General features: G+C 32.5%; 3 protein-coding genes across 3 annotated transcripts; 2 read left to right on the top strand and 1 right to left on the bottom strand.

Annotated features, from left to right (window-relative positions):
- Nucleotides 1–5,837: 5,837 nt before the first annotated feature.
- LOC137826753 (protein NODULATION SIGNALING PATHWAY 2-like) lies at nucleotides 5,838–7,786 on the top strand. The gene has a single exon (XM_068632891.1). It carries the CDS (start codon nucleotides 5,933–5,935, stop codon nucleotides 7,643–7,645), a length of 1,713 nt encoding a protein of 570 aa, XP_068488992.1. The 5' UTR covers nucleotides 5,838–5,932; the 3' UTR covers nucleotides 7,646–7,786.
- Nucleotides 7,787–10,095: 2,309 nt separating this feature from the next.
- Nucleotides 10,096–11,762, top strand: LOC137826849 (kinetochore protein SPC24 homolog). Its single transcript, XM_068632997.1, has 5 exons — nucleotides 10,096–10,399; nucleotides 10,807–10,949; nucleotides 11,033–11,133; nucleotides 11,305–11,378; nucleotides 11,506–11,762. The coding sequence occupies exons 1-5, from the start codon at nucleotides 10,222–10,224 to the stop codon at nucleotides 11,610–11,612; spliced, it is 603 nt and encodes a 200-aa protein (XP_068489098.1). The 5' UTR covers nucleotides 10,096–10,221; the 3' UTR covers nucleotides 11,613–11,762.
- Nucleotides 11,763–14,734: 2,972 nt separating this feature from the next.
- On the bottom strand, nucleotides 14,735–17,010 carry LOC137825488 (gamma-interferon-responsive lysosomal thiol protein-like). Its single transcript, XM_068631156.1, has 5 exons — nucleotides 16,660–17,010; nucleotides 15,947–16,012; nucleotides 15,692–15,832; nucleotides 15,362–15,442; nucleotides 14,735–15,059 (listed from the first exon to the last, which is right to left on the bottom strand). The coding sequence occupies exons 1-5, from the start codon at nucleotides 16,966–16,968 to the stop codon at nucleotides 14,949–14,951; spliced, it is 708 nt and encodes a 235-aa protein (XP_068487257.1). The 5' UTR covers nucleotides 16,969–17,010; the 3' UTR covers nucleotides 14,735–14,948.
- Between the last annotated feature and the right edge of the window lie 663 nt (nucleotides 17,011–17,673).

Below are 17,673 nucleotides of genomic sequence, written 5' to 3'. Positions count from 1 at the left end.
GAGAGACCTTTTTGGTTGCCATATATCATATGCCATGATCTCAATTGACCTAGGAGACCAATGGTGGAGGCAGAATTTTGGTGAGACCAATAACGAAAACAACTTCAAAGTTAATCTAGATCTCATACAAGAAATACGACAAGAAGTATGAATGAGAGAAGAAGTTGCAAAGAGTGGGACACCTCGACGCTACAACACGCGTGTCAGAGAACAATTTTTCCACAAAGACGACTGGGTATGGTAAAAGCTCGAACAAGTCCAAAGAGTCACACATTAAGGAAAGCTAACACCTAACTTGAAAGGCCTATATCGAGTAGTTACTACACTATAGAATGTGGCCTACAAGCTTGAAGAATTAAAAGGAAAACTCTTGTCAAGGACTTGGAACACGACTCATTTGAAAATGTATTAAAGCTGAATCATGGAAAAGAATTATGTACTCTCTTTTTTCTTAGCTTAGTTTTTATTTCTAAGGAGGAGTTTTCCAAGCAAGATTTTAATGAGTAACATTCTTAGAATAAACAACCATCTCAAAGTAATTCAACTCACAACAATAAATTTATAATCAGATCAAAATAATTTGATGAACAATTACCGAATACCGAAACTCATTCATCCATCAAATTGGTTCACTTGCACCTCATTTATGGATTCCAAGCTTTGGAACTTATGTACCTAACCATATTCAAAATATACAAAAATATGCATAATAATATAAAATTCAATCAAATCGGGTGTAGTCTAATCAAATCATATGTAACCATATAACTTGGATATCTATATAGTAATGACTGATTGAATGACAAATATTTAGTAATAAATTGTATCTCTTATTTATTCTATATATATTTATAAATATCTCAGCCCATATCCAAAAAGCCTATAAATACATATCAATCCCACAAGGAATACACAAAATTCTCATACTCACTTATACATTCATAATTTCTTTTGTTTTTTTACTTGTTTCAAAGAATCTTTTACTGATAAATTTTCTCTCACCGTCTTCAATAACATCGTCAATCATATATCAGAGTCACAACTCAACTTATTAAGCAAACCACTTTTCTTCATCCGAGAAGATCTATGCTTTTGTATGATAAGAACAACTTATATTTTAATTAACATATCATCGGTCAAAATAAAACATGGTGATAAAACAATATTTAGTTTTTTTTTTGTCTGTATAAATTTTTATGAGTTTAAACAAACAAACTTCAAATTTAATTGTTGAATGGATTAAGTTCGTATGATGTGAAGAGTCATTAAGTAATTTAAGATAAAAGTGTGATGCACAGTGTTAATTAGGTTAATCGGTGATAATAGTTATATATAAAACAGAACAAAAGAAAAGGTATCACAGATTGGGGTAAACGCGACTTTTATCATACTGAAATATTATAATCGTGAATTCGATAGTATTTGGACCGAACATTTGTCTTGGATGTTGCAAATTAGGAAGGGACAATAGTGTATTGATTCTGAGGAATTTATTTCAGATTATGAAAGGATAATTTGGAAGTTAAATTGTTTTATTCGTCGAGTTTCAAACTTTCAAAGGGTTTATTAACCAGACATTAAAAAAAGTTAGCAGATTAGATCCTTTTTATTGGAGACCACATTAGGAAAATCCTTTTACTTATTCTACACCACACTTTAAGTTCAAAAGTTATAATATTTGTCCTTATGTTTTTCCTGTGTGATGAAACACTAGGATATTACAGAGCTTTAACTAAAATTATCTTTTATCAGGTTCCGATTAACTAGAAGAAATGTATTTTGATACCATAAAATGCTTTCTTCTAAAAAGAGGTGTAATGAGATAACAAGAAACCGAATTTGCCACATATTTACAACATTGAGGTTATGGTTTATGGTTTTAGTAAGAATGAAACGGTGGATGGATTTGATAGATTTTATTTTGGATTATAATAAATTAGATATTTTTTAATTAATCTACTAAAAAATTATTAAAAATGTAATTGAATTTATTTACAAAAAATTCAATTTAATTTATTTACGAAAAGTATTCATTTAGAAAATTATATTTAAATATATTTTAAAAAATAATTCACAAATTATGTGAATAATTCATTGAGACTTTAATTCGACCAACGAAATTCTACAAAGTTGATCCAATGATGCATTGGTCAAGAATGAGTCATGATGTATTAGAAGAGGTCCAATAAAAAACACAATAATTATCAGGAAAAGATGAATAGAAGGATGATAAGAATAAGACTAGTTGTCTTTTTAGTAAAGTCATTATTTTAGTTTTAAGAATTCTAAGGGTTGGGTATGAAGCACAGACCAATTGGGTTGAGCTGACTAGACATCATGTTTAGTGAGTGAGCTTAATCATTGTGTTCCTTTTATAATCTTTATTTAAAGAGATTATTGTACTAGTAATTGGTGTGCAATATGACAAAATGAAAACCTAATAGTTGTCCGTGTAGATGTAGGTTGCAGTTGGCGACCAAACCACGTTAAATCTTGTGTTGTTTATTTTCTGCAGTTGATTCATATGTGTGTTGCTTCCGTGCAAGTGGCATCAGAGTTTGGTTCGTTTACACACTAGAGATCCGATCAGCAGAATTAATCGACGATACATGAAAATTGCGGCTGCAGTAGCGTCCCAAAGCTAGGGTTTCACAGGGGCGACAACAACATCCCAAAGCTAGGGTTTCGTAGGGGCTGCAGTAGCGTCCCAAAGCTAGGGTTTCACATAGGCGACAACAGCGTCCCAAAGCTAGGATTTCACATAGGCGACAACAGCGTCCCAAAGCTAGGGTTTCACATAGGCGACAATAGCGTCCCAAAGTTAGAGTTTCGTAGGGGTTGCAGTAACATCCCGAAGTTAGGGTTTCGCAGAGGCGGCGACAACGTTACAAAGCTAGGGTTTTGTAGGGACTGCAACGGCATCCCAAAGTTAAGGTTTCATGGTGGCCCAGGATTCGCGACAGCCCAGACCTGCGACTCGCGGCAGGTGCACGCAGTAGGCGGTGCGACGTGCAGTGGTGTGGGTCGCGACAAGAGTGGTGGTGGCTCGCGACGTTGTGTAGGTGGTTTGCTCGTAGTAGGGTCGTGTCCAGGCGGTGCGGCGGAGTGCGCTAGTGCGGTGGCGGATCGGGTTTCGCGGCAAACAGGTGCAAGTGCTTGCAGTGAGCGAGACGGCACAGAGGTGCAGTACGACGGAAGACGTAGGGTGGCGCGTGCATTTTTCTGCTGGTGCAGCAGTGACGGTGCGGTGCTAGGTGTTAGGCACGGGGTATGACTGTTTTTCGCTGCAACACGAAGTTAAGGTAGTTCAGTTACTGAGCACATCAATAAAATGAATTCAATCTTAGCCAGACTTATGTCAATGGGCATTAAGTTCGATGATGAAGTTCAAGCTTTACTACTGCTATTGTCTTTGCGTGACAGTTGATCCAGAACGGTTACAACAGTTTTGAGATCAGATGAATTCACTTTTGAGAAGATTCGTGATCTCATTCTTGGCGAGGATGTCCGAAGAAGGAGTTTTGGGAATTATCTAGTGAATCGCTATGTCATCATAGGTAAGAAAAATATCAGAGAGATAGTGGGAGAAAGAACAAAACAAGGAGTCAGTCAAAGACTCGGGATTACTCAAGTGTAACATGTTGGAACTACAAGGAGGTGGGGCATTTCAGGAATCAATGCCCAAATGATAAATAAGTCAACATTGCAGAAGACTTCGCGGACGAGGACCTTTTAGTCTGTTACGCGGATAGTAGTGTGGATTCCTGGGTCATGGATTCTGAAGCATTGCAGAATCTAGTTATTGGAGACTTTGGAAATGTAAGACTAGAGGAAAACATAACTCTTGATGTTACGGGCATGAGTGACATAGTGTTGAAGACACCAGTTGGTTCCTAAACTTTGAAGGATGTCATAGTTGTTCCAAGCTTGATGAAAGTTTGATTTTTGTTAGGCAATTGGACGAACATGGACATGAAGTGAAGTTCGGAAATCAACAGTGGAAAGTCGTCAAGGGAAATCTTGTCATGGCTCGCGGAAGAAAAAAATGTTCGTTGTATATGGTGAGATGATTTTCTTCCTTTGTTTCTCTTTGGTATAGATGATAATTTCTCTATGTTGTAGTTGATAATTTATTTGAAGTTAGAGCGATTAAGGTTTCGGGTGAGGTGTTTTGGAGCAAAAGAGAAAATACCATTAACAATAATAATTGTTACTTTTTGTTTCAATTTTCCTATTTTGTTGTCTTAAGTAATTGTTAAGACATTCCTATAAATCCCAATCACATTTGAGTGGTAGAAATAAATTTAGGAACTTTTATAATAATCAATCAATATAAAAACAAAATTATGTGACGAATTTTGTCCATTGTTTTTTACTTTTGTTTTTCACTAAATAATTAATTTTTTTACAGAAGACAAAAAAATTAAATGTTATATATACGCTCCAACCAACAAAATTATATATAAAATAATGGTTAAATATAATATTTTATTTTTCAACCAACAAGTCATATAAATGGTTTTCATTAGAACATACGTTTTGGTTTTTCAAAGTCCAGAATTAATTTTTTTATTAATTAATCATTATCAGGATTGTTTATAATATCCACTATTAAAATGAGCGAGGATGATTTTAACTGAAAATACTTTCATAGTTTCTCATCCATTCTTATTTTTTTTTATTAATTAATGTTATATTTAATCATTATTAATGATTTTTTTATAATACCCCTCATTAGAACAAGCAATGATGAATTTGATTGAACACATTTAAGAAGTTTCATTAAAAAAAATTATAAAATAAAAACTATTTTTTAGTGATAAAAAATAATTACTTGTTATAGTAATTAAATTGAAGACATTTTAGAGACTAAAAAATTTTTGGTCTCTAAATTAGTTTCTATTATTATTGGTAGTTAAAATCTTGGTTGCTAATTAGATACCAATTTAGAAACAATTTAACAATAATAGAAACTAATATAGGAACTAATTTTTTTTTTCTTTAAAATTAGATTTCTATTTTATATTTTTTTTTTAGTGTTTTTTTTGGCAAGAATTAAACATATGTTAGAAAGTTTATAATAAGTCAAGAACCTATTCATTCTTAATTTTGAGGACATAAGAATAGAACTTATACCTAATATAGGGATTATGTCAAAGTCATCACTTATAATTTATGATTATAACATATTTTTATATGGACCAATATTAAAAGATAAATTTAAAAAAAAAATAAAGCTTGCATGGACTAATTAAACTCTAATTTTGTTTGTGTTGTTTTGGAAAGCACCCATCTAAGGAGCAATTAGGATAACACGTGTGACTTACTGAAGGATCCTTCCCACGTGGACGCGTGTACATGAAATTTCGTGATAGGAAGTGAAGTTTCCTTCTGATTGAAGTTGAAATTTGTGATGAATTGATGCGTAATTAGGTTGAAAAGACATGAACTATTAACTAATCAATTATTTAATTGTAATATGGAATAGTGATAACACCGGTAAATTGTGGTACCCATTGTGTTCAAGGTTCTATCGATGCTGCCAAAAGAGGAAATACAGTTTTCACGGCAACCTTGTGGGAATAAAACTCTGCAAAAACTGTCTCAAAATTATTCGTCAGTTTCTATTTTCTATTATAATCTAAATCAACATTACTGTTTTCTTTCAAAGGATATCCATGGCTTGGTAAGAGGAATACAAATTTGAAATAATATGTTGATTGATCATGCATGATTTAAGACACTATTTTAATGTCTCATTACAATATAATTCATGTTATTTTAATCATAGGAATTTGGTTGAAAGTGAGGGGAAACAACCTTTCTCTAATGTTTTTTTCTATAAATAGTCAAACATTCTCACTCACCAAAGCCTACCCATTCCAAAACAAGACTTCTCTTCTTTGCAGAGTGAGAAAGTCCAATAGAAAAGATGATGCAGCAAGAGGATATGCAATCCCCTTGTTCATTCTTTGAAGACATGAACTCAACCTTTGAATCAGGTGTTGAGTCCTGTGCCTTCACTGGGTATGATCCTAGTGAGTCCTGTGCCTTCACTATGTTTGAATCAGGTGTTGATTCCTGTGCCTTCACTGTGTATGATCATGTTGGTGATTGTGTACCCTATGGCTTCAGTGTGGATGACCATGTTGGTGACTGTGGACTCAATACACTGTTGAGCAGTCTACAGGATTCCACTTCTGAAATTTGTTCCATACCCTTTTCTTCCTCCCCCTTAGTTTTCTCCAATGATCATATTCATATCCAATACCCAATCAATGAAGAAACTGTGCAACTTCCATCACTCATGGAATTGGATGATCTTGATTCCATCCTGGATACTGAAATTGCTAGTTTTCAAGGTCATGGATACCTGAGAGAGAGTGAAGGGAGCTTCTTCCCTTCACAGAATTTGTCGAGTGAGGTGGAAAATGCTTGGAGTCCTACCCCATCTGTGAGGTCAGAGTTGTCCACAAATCAAACATCACCATTGAATTTACCTCACGAAAACAAGGAAATTGAGAACCAAGTGAGTCTTCCACACTTGCTGGAGGCATATGGAGAGGCCTTGGAGCAAGGACAAAAATCACTAGCAGAAGTGATTTTGAGGTGCATGAGCCAGAAGGCTAGTCCACTAGGTGAGTCTCTAGAACGCCTTGTATTCTACTTGTCTCAAGGAATGACCAATCATGGAGACTATCTCAAAGGGGAGGCCTTCAAGAACTTTGAGCCTGCTTCGAGGGCACTCTATCAAGGTCTCCCAATTGGGAAAATTGCTGACTTTGCAGCTGTTTCTGCAATTCTTGAAGCCATGCCACAAGATTGTACCGGTGTACACTTAGTGGACTTTTGTATTGGAAATGGGGTTCGATGGGCTTCACTGATTGAGGCTATTGCACACATGAACAAAACATTGAAATTGACATCAATTAAATGGGATGGTGAGGGTCTTGAATGTGGTTCCAGTCCATCAAGTTTTGATGAAACTAAAAGGCACCTCTATGAGCATGCCAAATCCTGTGGTTTGAAGTTGAAGGTAGAGGAGAAAGGAGTGAAGGAACTTGTTGCTGAGATTAAGAAAATGGACAAAAGGGGTGGGAGGGGTGAGTTTTTGGCCTTCAATTCTATGATTGATCTTCCACATATGGGAAGAGTAAGAACCAGAAGACAAGCCCTACAGTTTCTAAAGGTGGCTCAGGATTTGATCAACACCTCTGGCAGTAGGGGAATTATAACTTTTGGGGATGGAGGTGCTTGTGAGAAAGTGAAAAACAACTTGAATTTCAGGTCATTCTTTACAGTACATTTATTGCATTACCAAGCCTTGTTACAATCAATTGAATCACATTTCCCAAGTCGTTTCTCAGAAGCAAGAATTGCCATGGAGCAATTGTTTTTGCAACCTTGTATCTCCTCTCTTGATTGGTTACAAACATGGGAGGAGATGCAGAGGGGTGACCCTGTTGAGGCTGAGATTAGCTTGAAGGGTTGCCAATTGAGCAAAAATATTTTGATGGAAATCAGAGAAGTTTTGAGAGGAAGTGAAGGCTCATATGAAGCCAGGATTGAAGGACAAAATGACAATGAACTAGTTTTGGAGTACAAAGGAATTCAACTACTAAGATTTTCAACTTGGAAAAACTAAAGCTAGAATGTCAAAGACTAAGGAGTAAACCACAAAACCTCTTTTCTGTGTTATACTGATCCTAGTTATTATAATTTGATTTGTACAGATTCATGTTTATATGTACCCTGGAGAACTATATGAACATGTTTATTCTTCAAAGAGCTTTCTTTTACTGTTATATACTTGCACTTTAATTAGACAGAGGGAATGAATATAGTAATAGGATGAGAGTTTTTTCTTCAGGATTAAATTTTGATATTTTGTTAAACAGTTAAAACAAATTCTGCATAATCATCCAACTCAGTTTGAGAGCTGAAATTAATAATAAATTGCAATTCGGATAAGAAGACCAACTAAAGAAGTAAAGGTAAGATATTCCTTAAATGTATTTTAGAGTATTCAGAGATGGGTGTTTAATTTAGCCATTTAGCTTTATAAAATTTTCTTTAGAAAAAAGAGATTAAATTTAACAATTATAAAAAATACAAGAAGAAAAGTTATGGTTTTGAAAATATAAAAAAAAAAGATTAATTTTGAATGAAAACTGAGAGAGCTAAACTAAATTTTTTCTTCAATTTATAAATCTCTTATTTTCATTTAAAATGTGATAATAAGAATCTATATCTATATAGGAGATTCTCCTCTTAACTTCCATTTTATTTTATTCCAATTTTATCTTTATACTAATATATTTTATTTTATTATTTAAAAAATACATGAGAGGAGATATTTGTCATTTTGTGACTTCTTTGATTTTAAAAACTAAATTTTGAATTTTGAATTTTGAATTTTGAATTTTGAATTTTTGAATTTTGAATTTTGAATTATGAATTATGAATTATGAATTATGAATTATGAATTATGAATTATGAATTATGGAGTAATTGTAAATATAATTCAAAATATTTTGAGTTACTCTTCTTTCACTTATTCAACCAAACATTCTCCTTCAAACCTCATTCTTCTCCCTTTCTTCTTCAATGGTTGAGAAAACCACTTACATCATCCAAGAACCAATTAACGTTGGATCTAAAGAAGTGAACCATTTTTCCTAAAATAATTGTGTGTAATGATGTAGGAAAGAAGAAGAAAAAGAAAGTTTCATGCTTTCAACAAAAAGAACTCTTTCATTCTTCTTAGGTATGCACATTCTCTTCTTCACTTTACTCAACTTCTTTGTCACATTTTTTTATGATTATATATTATTTATCATTATATTTATTTGTCTCTCATTTCTCATTTTTTTTTCTCTACAAATTTGTTATTTTCTTTACAAATTTGTTCTTTCGTATCATCGTGCATTTTTTCCCTTTCTTCTTCATTCCCCATAGGCGTGTTTTCATGTCAATATTATGCAAGCAAGCACACATCTGAATATTTTGTGTAATTTTTTGTTTTTGATATATTCTCTTTCATTCTCTTTGAACTTTTACTGATTTTTTTTATAGAGAGAGTGAGAGAGAAAAAATCTAAAGCAAGAGAGAAACACAATGAAGATCACACGGCGTTGTTGGTCCTTAGATGCGCACAGGTGAAGGTTATGATCTCATGTTCGGTTGAATAACTCAAAAGAGGAGTAACCTTCTCTTCGTTTTTGAGGTTGAGAGAGATGATAAAAAGATGACGATTTCAAAACTACTCAATGAATCAAAAATTAAGTTCAAGACGACTTCTTAACTGGCATTTTGAATTATGTTTACAATTACTCCATAATTCATAATTCAAAATTTAAATTTAAAATTTAAAATTTCAAAATTTAAACTTCAAAATTTAGTTTTTAAAAATAAAGAAGTCACAAAATGACAAATATCTCCTCTCATATATTTTTAAAATAATAAAATAAAATTATAAAGATAAGAATAAAATAAAATAACAGTTACGAGAAAAATCCCTTTTATATATAGATATTGAAGGATAAATTCAAAATTTAAAATTTAAAATTTAATTTTTAAAATAAAAAAATAAAAAAATAATAAATATTTCCTCTCATATATTTTTAAAATAATAAAATAAAATTATAAGGATAAGAATAAAATAAAATAACAGTTACGAGAAAAATCCCTTTTATATATAAATATTGAGGGATAAATTTAAAATTTAAAATTTAAAATTTAATTTTTAAAATAAAAAAATCACAAAATAATAAATATTCCCTCTCATATATTTTTAAAATAATAAAATAAAATTATAAGGATAAGAATAAAATAAAATAACAGTTACGAGAAAAATCCCTTTTATATATAGATATTGAGGGATAAATTTAAAATTTAAAATTTAAAATTTAATTTTTAAAATAAAAAAAAATCAAAAAATAAAAAATATTCCCTCTCATATATTTTTAAAATAATAAAATAAAATTATAAGGATAAGAATAAAATAAAATAAAAGTTACGAGAAAAATCCCTTTTATAGATTTAGATAAAAATAATATTATTATTTAAAGGAAGCATGGCTAATGAAATGTTTCCCTCCTTGAAAAGGGAAAGAGCAAAATTCAAATCTCTTCCCGGAGAAGAGTTCAGAAACCCCAACCAGCAAATTTTCAAATTTCAATTTTTTATCTGAAGAGAAAGGGGAAAGGGTTTTGCAGAGTGATGGCGGAACCTTCAAGAAACATGGAGGTGGAGAAGCTGATCTCCTACACCGACGACCTCGTTAAGGTATTGGTGGAACCGCGCGACCTCAACAACCTCTCCTATTCTCTCCAACAAAACCTCTCTCTCTCTTCCTCTTCCCACTCCCACCTCCACCACGTTCGCTCCTCACTCCAAGGTTTATTCCAATTCCCTTTTTTTCATCACCAATTCTATACCCCTTTTCCTTACATTTCTATATCAGATGTTGCAAATTTACTGTTAAGCTTTTTATAGCTAAACTTCTGATTACGAACGAATCTTTGTTAAACGCTCTCACAAAAGCTGTTGGTTTTGATAGAAAGTTTCTAGTCATATGTGTATTACAAAAGGTTTAAAAATTGCAGTTTGGTTTCGTTCTATTCCTTGATATTGTGAGAAGTCGTGGACAAATGTGGCCACAATTGTGGTCCCGGACTCGCAAAAACCTTAACTTTGCAGCCGAAATTAGAATTTTGCTAGAAATTGTAGTTCTTATCAATGTTGTCTGCTATGAGTGGATCTTCTTGATTGTATTGTTCTTTTGACTGTTTTTGTATGAGTCAGATTATGAGAAAAAAGTTGATGCTTGCAAGCAGAAAATAGAGGAAGCTAGATCTGAGACTGTTGCTGATGCAGAACTAGACCTTCTGCAGAGAGAACTGGAGGAAGAGCTTGAAAAAGAACGTTTGTTAAAAGAAGAGTTTAGATATGTCTCTAGTCGATTTTTTGTCTTTTCAATTGTGTAGCTTTCTAGCATGATGTGTCTTACCATTTATTTCTCATCAGCACAGCCATCGGCGAAGAGTTTAATGATCTAGAACAGCAATGGATTTCTGTCCAAGAGCAAAAGAAGACCTTACAGAAAATTGAGAAGACTAAGCTAAGGACACAGTAAGTAAATTACAAAACTTGAATCTAAGATGGTAAAGCTGCCTCATACATATGATTGACGTGTTTCATGTTGGAATCTCTCAGTTGCTTGTTCTGAGCTAATGATGGTGTTCGATTTTAGCATATTCTACATAAAGTGGAATATAAATGTGTTCTTCTTTTCCTTTTCAGGATGATACTTTCAATGTATGCTTCTGTGACAAATATTGTGCCTAACTTGGGTGAACAGTCCAAAATCTCAGGCTGTATCCTTTTTGATGAATTTACTATTCTCTGCCCCTTTATCTGTTTTTTCTGGTATTCTGTATGTGATATTATCTGTTGATCCTTTTCTTAAAAAAAAATTGGTTGCTCCTTAATCCTCATTTGCAGATATTGTGGAAAAGGATAAAGACGCAGTTGAGAAGTTTGAATATGACACCTCTATGACGACTGTTTTTGATATATGTAATGGTGTTTGGAAAACAATAAGTGAGTGATGCATGTCAAACCGCATAAGTTGATATTTGCAACGATGTATTATTTCTCAGTTTTGAGTGGCATCTTAGCGATCCTACAATTCACTCATTGGTGTAAGAATTCAATGTCTTAATTTATTATGAATGAAAATCATGCAAAGTTGATATTAACTACTGAGAGGATATAGCTTGCAATTAGCTTCATCCGTTGGTTTTTCGTCTCAATAATCAGACACTAGTCTGAATCTTTTAAGTGTGTCTTTGGATTCCTGTTATAGGGACATCAAATGGCCGTTTGCACATTACAATGTACCTAACTCAGAAGCAACAACTCTGATGAATTGGGAAAAAAATGGCCCTTACATTTATTAACACGCGCTAAGTAGTTTGCTACTTGCATATCAACTAGTATGCAGTACACTTAAGCATATATATTAAAAAAAAATCAGCTGTTTCAAGCTAGCAGAGGGCCCTGTATGGAGATTCTAGTGGTGGTGCAGTATTTTCTCATGCCTAACAAGGCAAAGGCGCTACTCATCCAAAATGAAGAATCTGTTTTTCCAGTTGCCTCTATTAGCAGGTTTTGTGGTCTAGTTCATATTATATTTTTCCACTTTTATCTGCTGGACTTTGTAACATTTACCTATAAAATTAAAAATATATGTATATATACTCTGTTTTGAAAATTTTAAAAAGTAAATGCCCCCATTTTTAGTAAAATGCAATGGGTAATGATGTTTTAAAGTTTCATTATTAAATTATTATATGCTTCCAGTGGTCTAAAATATTGCCGAAGAGATAGAGGCTAAAGACAGTGGTGGGAGAGAGGACCTAAACCTGTGAAATAAATGATTTTATCTTCAACTGCAAGGATGCCTTAAAGTTTGTAAGGATCGTCTAGAACCAACTTTTATTATTTTGCATCCTTAGTTAATGTAAATAATTTACAGTTTCCGCTATTTGAAAGTTTCAAATATAACGTTTAAAGTAATTATTAAAAAAATACTTTTACGATATATATGTTTGATAATTAACCATGTAAATATATGGTATAATTACCTTATTGACCCTTATATTTAGGGTCAATATTAGTCCCAACCAATGGCGTCAAGTGTTGCTTATGTGGTAGAGAGAAGTATGATTGGATGTTGTGTAAGGTAGCAAGTGGAGTGGATTGATAGATTATTGAGAAACCAATTGGGGGGTTAGAGTTTTTTTAATTACAATCAGGAAGTGGATGATTGGGGTTAGGAGTTTTTAATTGCAATCAATGAGTGGACGATTGGGATTAGGGTGTTTTAATTGCAATTAGTGACAACTAGTGAGTTTGGGCAATTGGGATTATAGGTTGATTTCTCCTATTTTAGCTAACATGTTCAATTTTCTAACCATTGAATCGAAAATAATTAATTTTTGATTCCTTTTTTATTGAACGTTTTTGGTGTCTGATTATTCAGGTTCTTGAGTTGGCTGGAAACGCCACGATAGACAACAAGAAGACCTGAATTGTGCCTAGTCACATTCAATTGGTGGTGAGGAACGACGAAGAGTTGAGCAAGCTTCGTGGAGATGTCGTCATCGCTAACTGAGGTGTTATGTCTAATATTCACAATCTTTTGCTTCCAAAGAAGGTCGGTGACTCATCCAAGGGTGTTGGTGCTGACGATGACTCTTAAGTGTTGGGATTTAATTTTTATGAACTGAGGCTGAATTTGGATTTTCTATTGTCTTAAGATCAAGAACTACAAAACAGTAAGACAATGGAAAGTCTAAATTCAGCCTCAGTTCACAAAAATTAAATCCTAATACTTAAGAGTCATCGTCAACACCAACACCCTTGGATGAGCCACCGACATTCTTTGGAAGCAAAAGATTGTGAATATTAGACATAACACCTCAGTTAGCTATGATGACATCTCCACGAAGCTTGCTCAACTCTTCGTCGTTCCTCACCGCCAATTGAATGTGACAAGGCACAATTTAGGTCTTCTTGTTGTCTCTCGCGGCGTTTCCAACCAACTCAAGAACTTGAAAAATCATACACAAAAACGTTAAAAGAATCCAAAATTAATTATTGTTGATTCAATTGTTAGAAAATTGAACATGTTGGCTAAAATAAGGAAAATCAACCTATAACCCCAATTGCCCAAACTCATTGGTTGCCACATTGATTGCAATTAAAAAAACCCTAACTCCAATCGCCCCCTCACTGATTGTAATTAAAAAAATCCTAACCTCAATCACCCACTTGCTAATTCCAATTCAAAAACCCTAACCCCCAATTGAATTTTCAATAATTTGTCACTCCACTCCACTTGCCACCTCACACAACACCCAATCTCACTTCTCTCTATCACATAAGCAGAGCACTTGACGCGGTTAGGTGAAACTTAACAAAAATGATCAATTTAAATACTTTTTAAAAAATATAGAGACCAAATTGATTTTTTGTAAAAACTACCGTATTAAATGAAATATTAACCCTAAATGTAGAGACCAATAATATAATTAGACCTAAATATAAATATATTATAACTAGATTCCTGTTTTATACTAACCAAATACTATTTAGTTTTCCATTCCGAAGTTTTTCTTAAGAAAAAAAGGGGCATAGTGGTGAAATTAAACCAATAATCTATAATTCGTATAGGCGAATTAGATATTTTAGTAATTAATTATATGTATAACTACTTGTTGTTATAATCAAAGTTAAATTTTGTGTTTACTATAAAACTTTAATATGATTAATTTCGTTTACATGATAAAAAAATATTTACAGTAAAAGTATGTAAAAAATATAAAATATTATAAACTGAATATTTTTAGAATAATAAAAACATTTTTTCTAAAAAATATTTATTCACTAAAATTTAGCTTTTTCACTGCATATCTAGTTTATTTTATGAACAGTTTACTTTTTTATAAAAAGAGTTGAAATATTAAGGTTTTTTTCTTTTCAAAAACGATCTAAATGCCAGTTTTAAATTGGAGATACTGATGAAAAATCAGTGTTAACTGGTATTAGGTATATGCAGCTTTCATTGTGTGGCAGGCCTGAGGTATGCAATGATTAACTATCTGGCATGTATTCTGACATGCTCATACAGAGATACATTAGAAGACAATCACATTACACATACCATAAAACTAATGAAACATATGTATTGATATTTTTTGGGTATTTGCATTTTTTTTTCTCTTATGAATGTTGTGCAGACAAGGTGGTTTATCACTACCATGATGACTATAAATGTAAGTTGTTCCACAAGGTTCTGTGCTTTTTTTCTGAAGAGCTCTCACCAAAATGTTCTTCTTCTCCTGCTTGTAAAACCATTCTTAGCGAATACACACACCACTTCACAACTTATTTGTACTCCATCCATTCCTAATGAAGGTTGCATTGCATACTGCTGGAACAGGAGTGCCTCTATAAGCCTCACAAACATATCGTGTAAAATTTTCATATTCCTGAATTAACACAAACAATAACAGTCTTTTTACTCTTTATTTATGAGTATCATCACAAGATTATGGAAAATGTACAACTGATATGTGTGTCAGTATGAGTGTGTTCAAGTATGCATGTAAACGACAAGAATTTTTTGTCTGGTGAGGGACTAATATATATGATTATGTTTTATGTGACATATGACTAAATTTTATTAACACTATCATAATTAAAAAAATCCAGTGGTGATGCAAACATTAGTCAAAACAATAGATATGTACAGTATTTTCTTGTTGAGAGAAAAGTGAAAGAAAGAACAAACCTTTCCAACTGATTGATTGTTTACTATCACTAAAGGCAGAAATTCGAGGGGTGCAGTTTCATTAATATATTTTTGTCCAATCTGCATAGCAATTAAAGTTCTATGTTATCATAAAGCATAGTCCAAAAAGTAGAAAATCAATTTACATACAAGATTGTATTTATAAGGCTAATACAGCAGCACATATAATTTTTCATATAATTATGATTATGTTCCACAGTGATATCATTAACCATGAATCTTTAGTTTATTGAATTCACTGACATAGTAAGAGAAGTCCTTGCTATAGGTTTGGCTAATTATAGTTATATAAATTTACAGTAAAATAACCTCTGTTGCATTTCCTCCGATATAGCAGTTCAGAACAGGTTCCTCAGGCAAGTCCAATTGGCTGAAACAGTCTTGCCAATTCTTGTGCCTTCCCTCAATTGCCAGAAACTCAAAGCAGTAGATCAGAGCATAATGTTTGCTCTGCACATAAATTGATTGTAGATATCAGAGGTTTTGTATGAAAAATTTAAGCTGACCCCCTCTGAGGTCAGGTTGCTTAGTTCTATAAAGAACTGGGAAAGACACATCACTTACCACATCATTCCAAACGTTGAGGGCACAAGTTTCCAGTGAATTTAGCTCACATTCATCTGGTCCATTCTAGAATTTATAATGGAAGTACAAGTTTAATTTGGAAGATAATCATCAAATTTACCACATTAGTCATCTCATTGTACAAACATTTCTCTCTTTTTCTCATCTTATCATTCTCACGATTCTAAAGCAAAACTGCACACCCTGTTGTTAAAATATGATTTCTCCCACTGTTATGGTTTTGCATGTATCACACAACTCTTCAGATTGGGAAATTAAGCTAAAATATTGTTAGGAACTGAATAATATTAAACCCCTTTTCCCCAATTGAGCTATTGGAGTGAAAAAAAATAAGCCAGAGTCCTAGCAACTGGGAGGAACAAATACTGTACTATTTTAATGTTTGATTGTTGTTTAGTATTTATTTATCAGAAATGCTTGACTTTACATTTTCAATCACAAAAATCAGAAGCAATAAGCTAACTCCTTGAATTTTCTTAGACCCTTTAGCTTGCTATTACCCTTTAAAGCAACCAAATTGATATCAGTAACAGAGAAATTTCAATGATACTAATTGCAGAAAATTTTAATACAATTGCATGACATGGCATCAAATCAGCAAACTTTTTTCTTAATCTTATTACAGCACAATCTTACCTAATCAAATTATAATTCTTTCAAGCATAAGAAAGATAGTAGGAATAGAATAAAACCTGACATATTATGGATTGGTTGGTCTTATTAACATAAGCATTGGCCCAAGGTACTAGCTGGAGGTTGATAATGTTGATGAGATCGGTGTGGAAAATCTCCTCCAGATTCTTAACAATGAAAGTTGCAGAAGGTTGGCTCAGGCTTGCATAGTACACTGAAAGATTAACTTTCTGAGAAGCAAAGGGTGTAACTTCAGCACTAGCAGCATGTAAACCAGAAGGGTAATATGAAGCAGCATCAGATTTATTGATGAAAATGAAAGAGAGTAATGTTAGTGCAGAGACGATGGCTAGTTTTGGAGAAACCATTTTTTTGTTTCAAAGCCTGCAAAACTAGGAGGACTTTCTCTGCTTCTGACTCACTAATAAATATATTTCTTGCTTCAAGATTGATGTCAACTAAAAGTATCAGACACATCTTAATCACTAAAAGAAATAATACTATTTAGGGTTTTGTCAGAATATGAATTTTTCTGTTAAATAGTAAGTAATAAAAACGTATTAAATTTTTCTAATGAAATATAATCTGTTGGGTGAAACTAAAATTCTAAAATAGTATAAAAGATTAAAAATATGTTTTCAAAAGAATGTTCAAAACGTTCAAGAGAGAGTGTGTAGAAAAAGCAGGTAGTCATTAACTTAGGGTAGAATTAGTGGTTGGTTAGTACATTTTAAGGTAAATCTCAATCTAACATTCCATGCCTATGTTTGTTTTGATATCATTGACTCTCTTCTTTTAAGTGGGTTAAAATAAAACTAGTTTTAATTATATTAACGATTTAATATGTAAATTAATATATATTTAACATTAATATTATTTTTATTTTCTTAAAATATAATTGCTATTTTTATTAATCATATCAATTTATAGATTCAGTTTAGGCAATTGTTTCTTGCGCCATGTCTTTAAATTTATATACGATATCTTATATAAAATGACAATTTTTTTAAAGGATTATGTATCAAAATATATTTGGAATTTGATATTCTAAAATATATTTTTGAATTTTTTAT

Source organism: Phaseolus vulgaris, chromosome 8 (assembly GCF_000499845.2).
Source record: "Phaseolus vulgaris cultivar G19833 chromosome 8, P. vulgaris v2.0, whole genome shotgun sequence".
In the NCBI taxonomy this organism is placed as follows: domain Eukaryota; kingdom Viridiplantae; phylum Streptophyta; class Magnoliopsida; order Fabales; family Fabaceae; genus Phaseolus; species Phaseolus vulgaris.
This window is presented reverse-complemented; position numbering and strand designations above follow the sequence as displayed.

Coding starts and splice junctions, on each gene's coding strand:
- LOC137826753 (XM_068632891.1), top strand. CDS start 5,933: ATGATGCAGCAAGAGGATATGCAATCCCCTTGTTCATTCTTTGAAGAC.
- LOC137826849 (XM_068632997.1), top strand. CDS start 10,222: ATGGCGGAACCTTCAAGAAACATGGAGGTGGAGAAGCTGATCTCCTAC. Junction 10,400..10,806: donor CGTTCGCTCCTCACTCCAAG/GTTTATTCCAAT, acceptor TGTATGAGTCAG/ATTATGAGAAAAAAGTTGAT. Junction 11,134..11,304: donor AAGACTAAGCTAAGGACACA/GTAAGTAAATTA, acceptor TTTCCTTTTCAG/GATGATACTTTCAATGTATG.
- LOC137825488 (XM_068631156.1), bottom strand. CDS start 16,968: ATGGTTTCTCCAAAACTAGCCATCGTCTCTGCACTAACATTACTCTCT. Junction 16,013..16,659: donor ACCAATCCATAATATGTCAG/GTTTTATTCTAT, acceptor TATAAATTCTAG/AATGGACCAGATGAATGTGA. Junction 15,443..15,691: donor TCGGAGGAAATGCAACAGAG/GTTATTTTACTG, acceptor ATTGCTATGCAG/ATTGGACAAAAATATATTAA.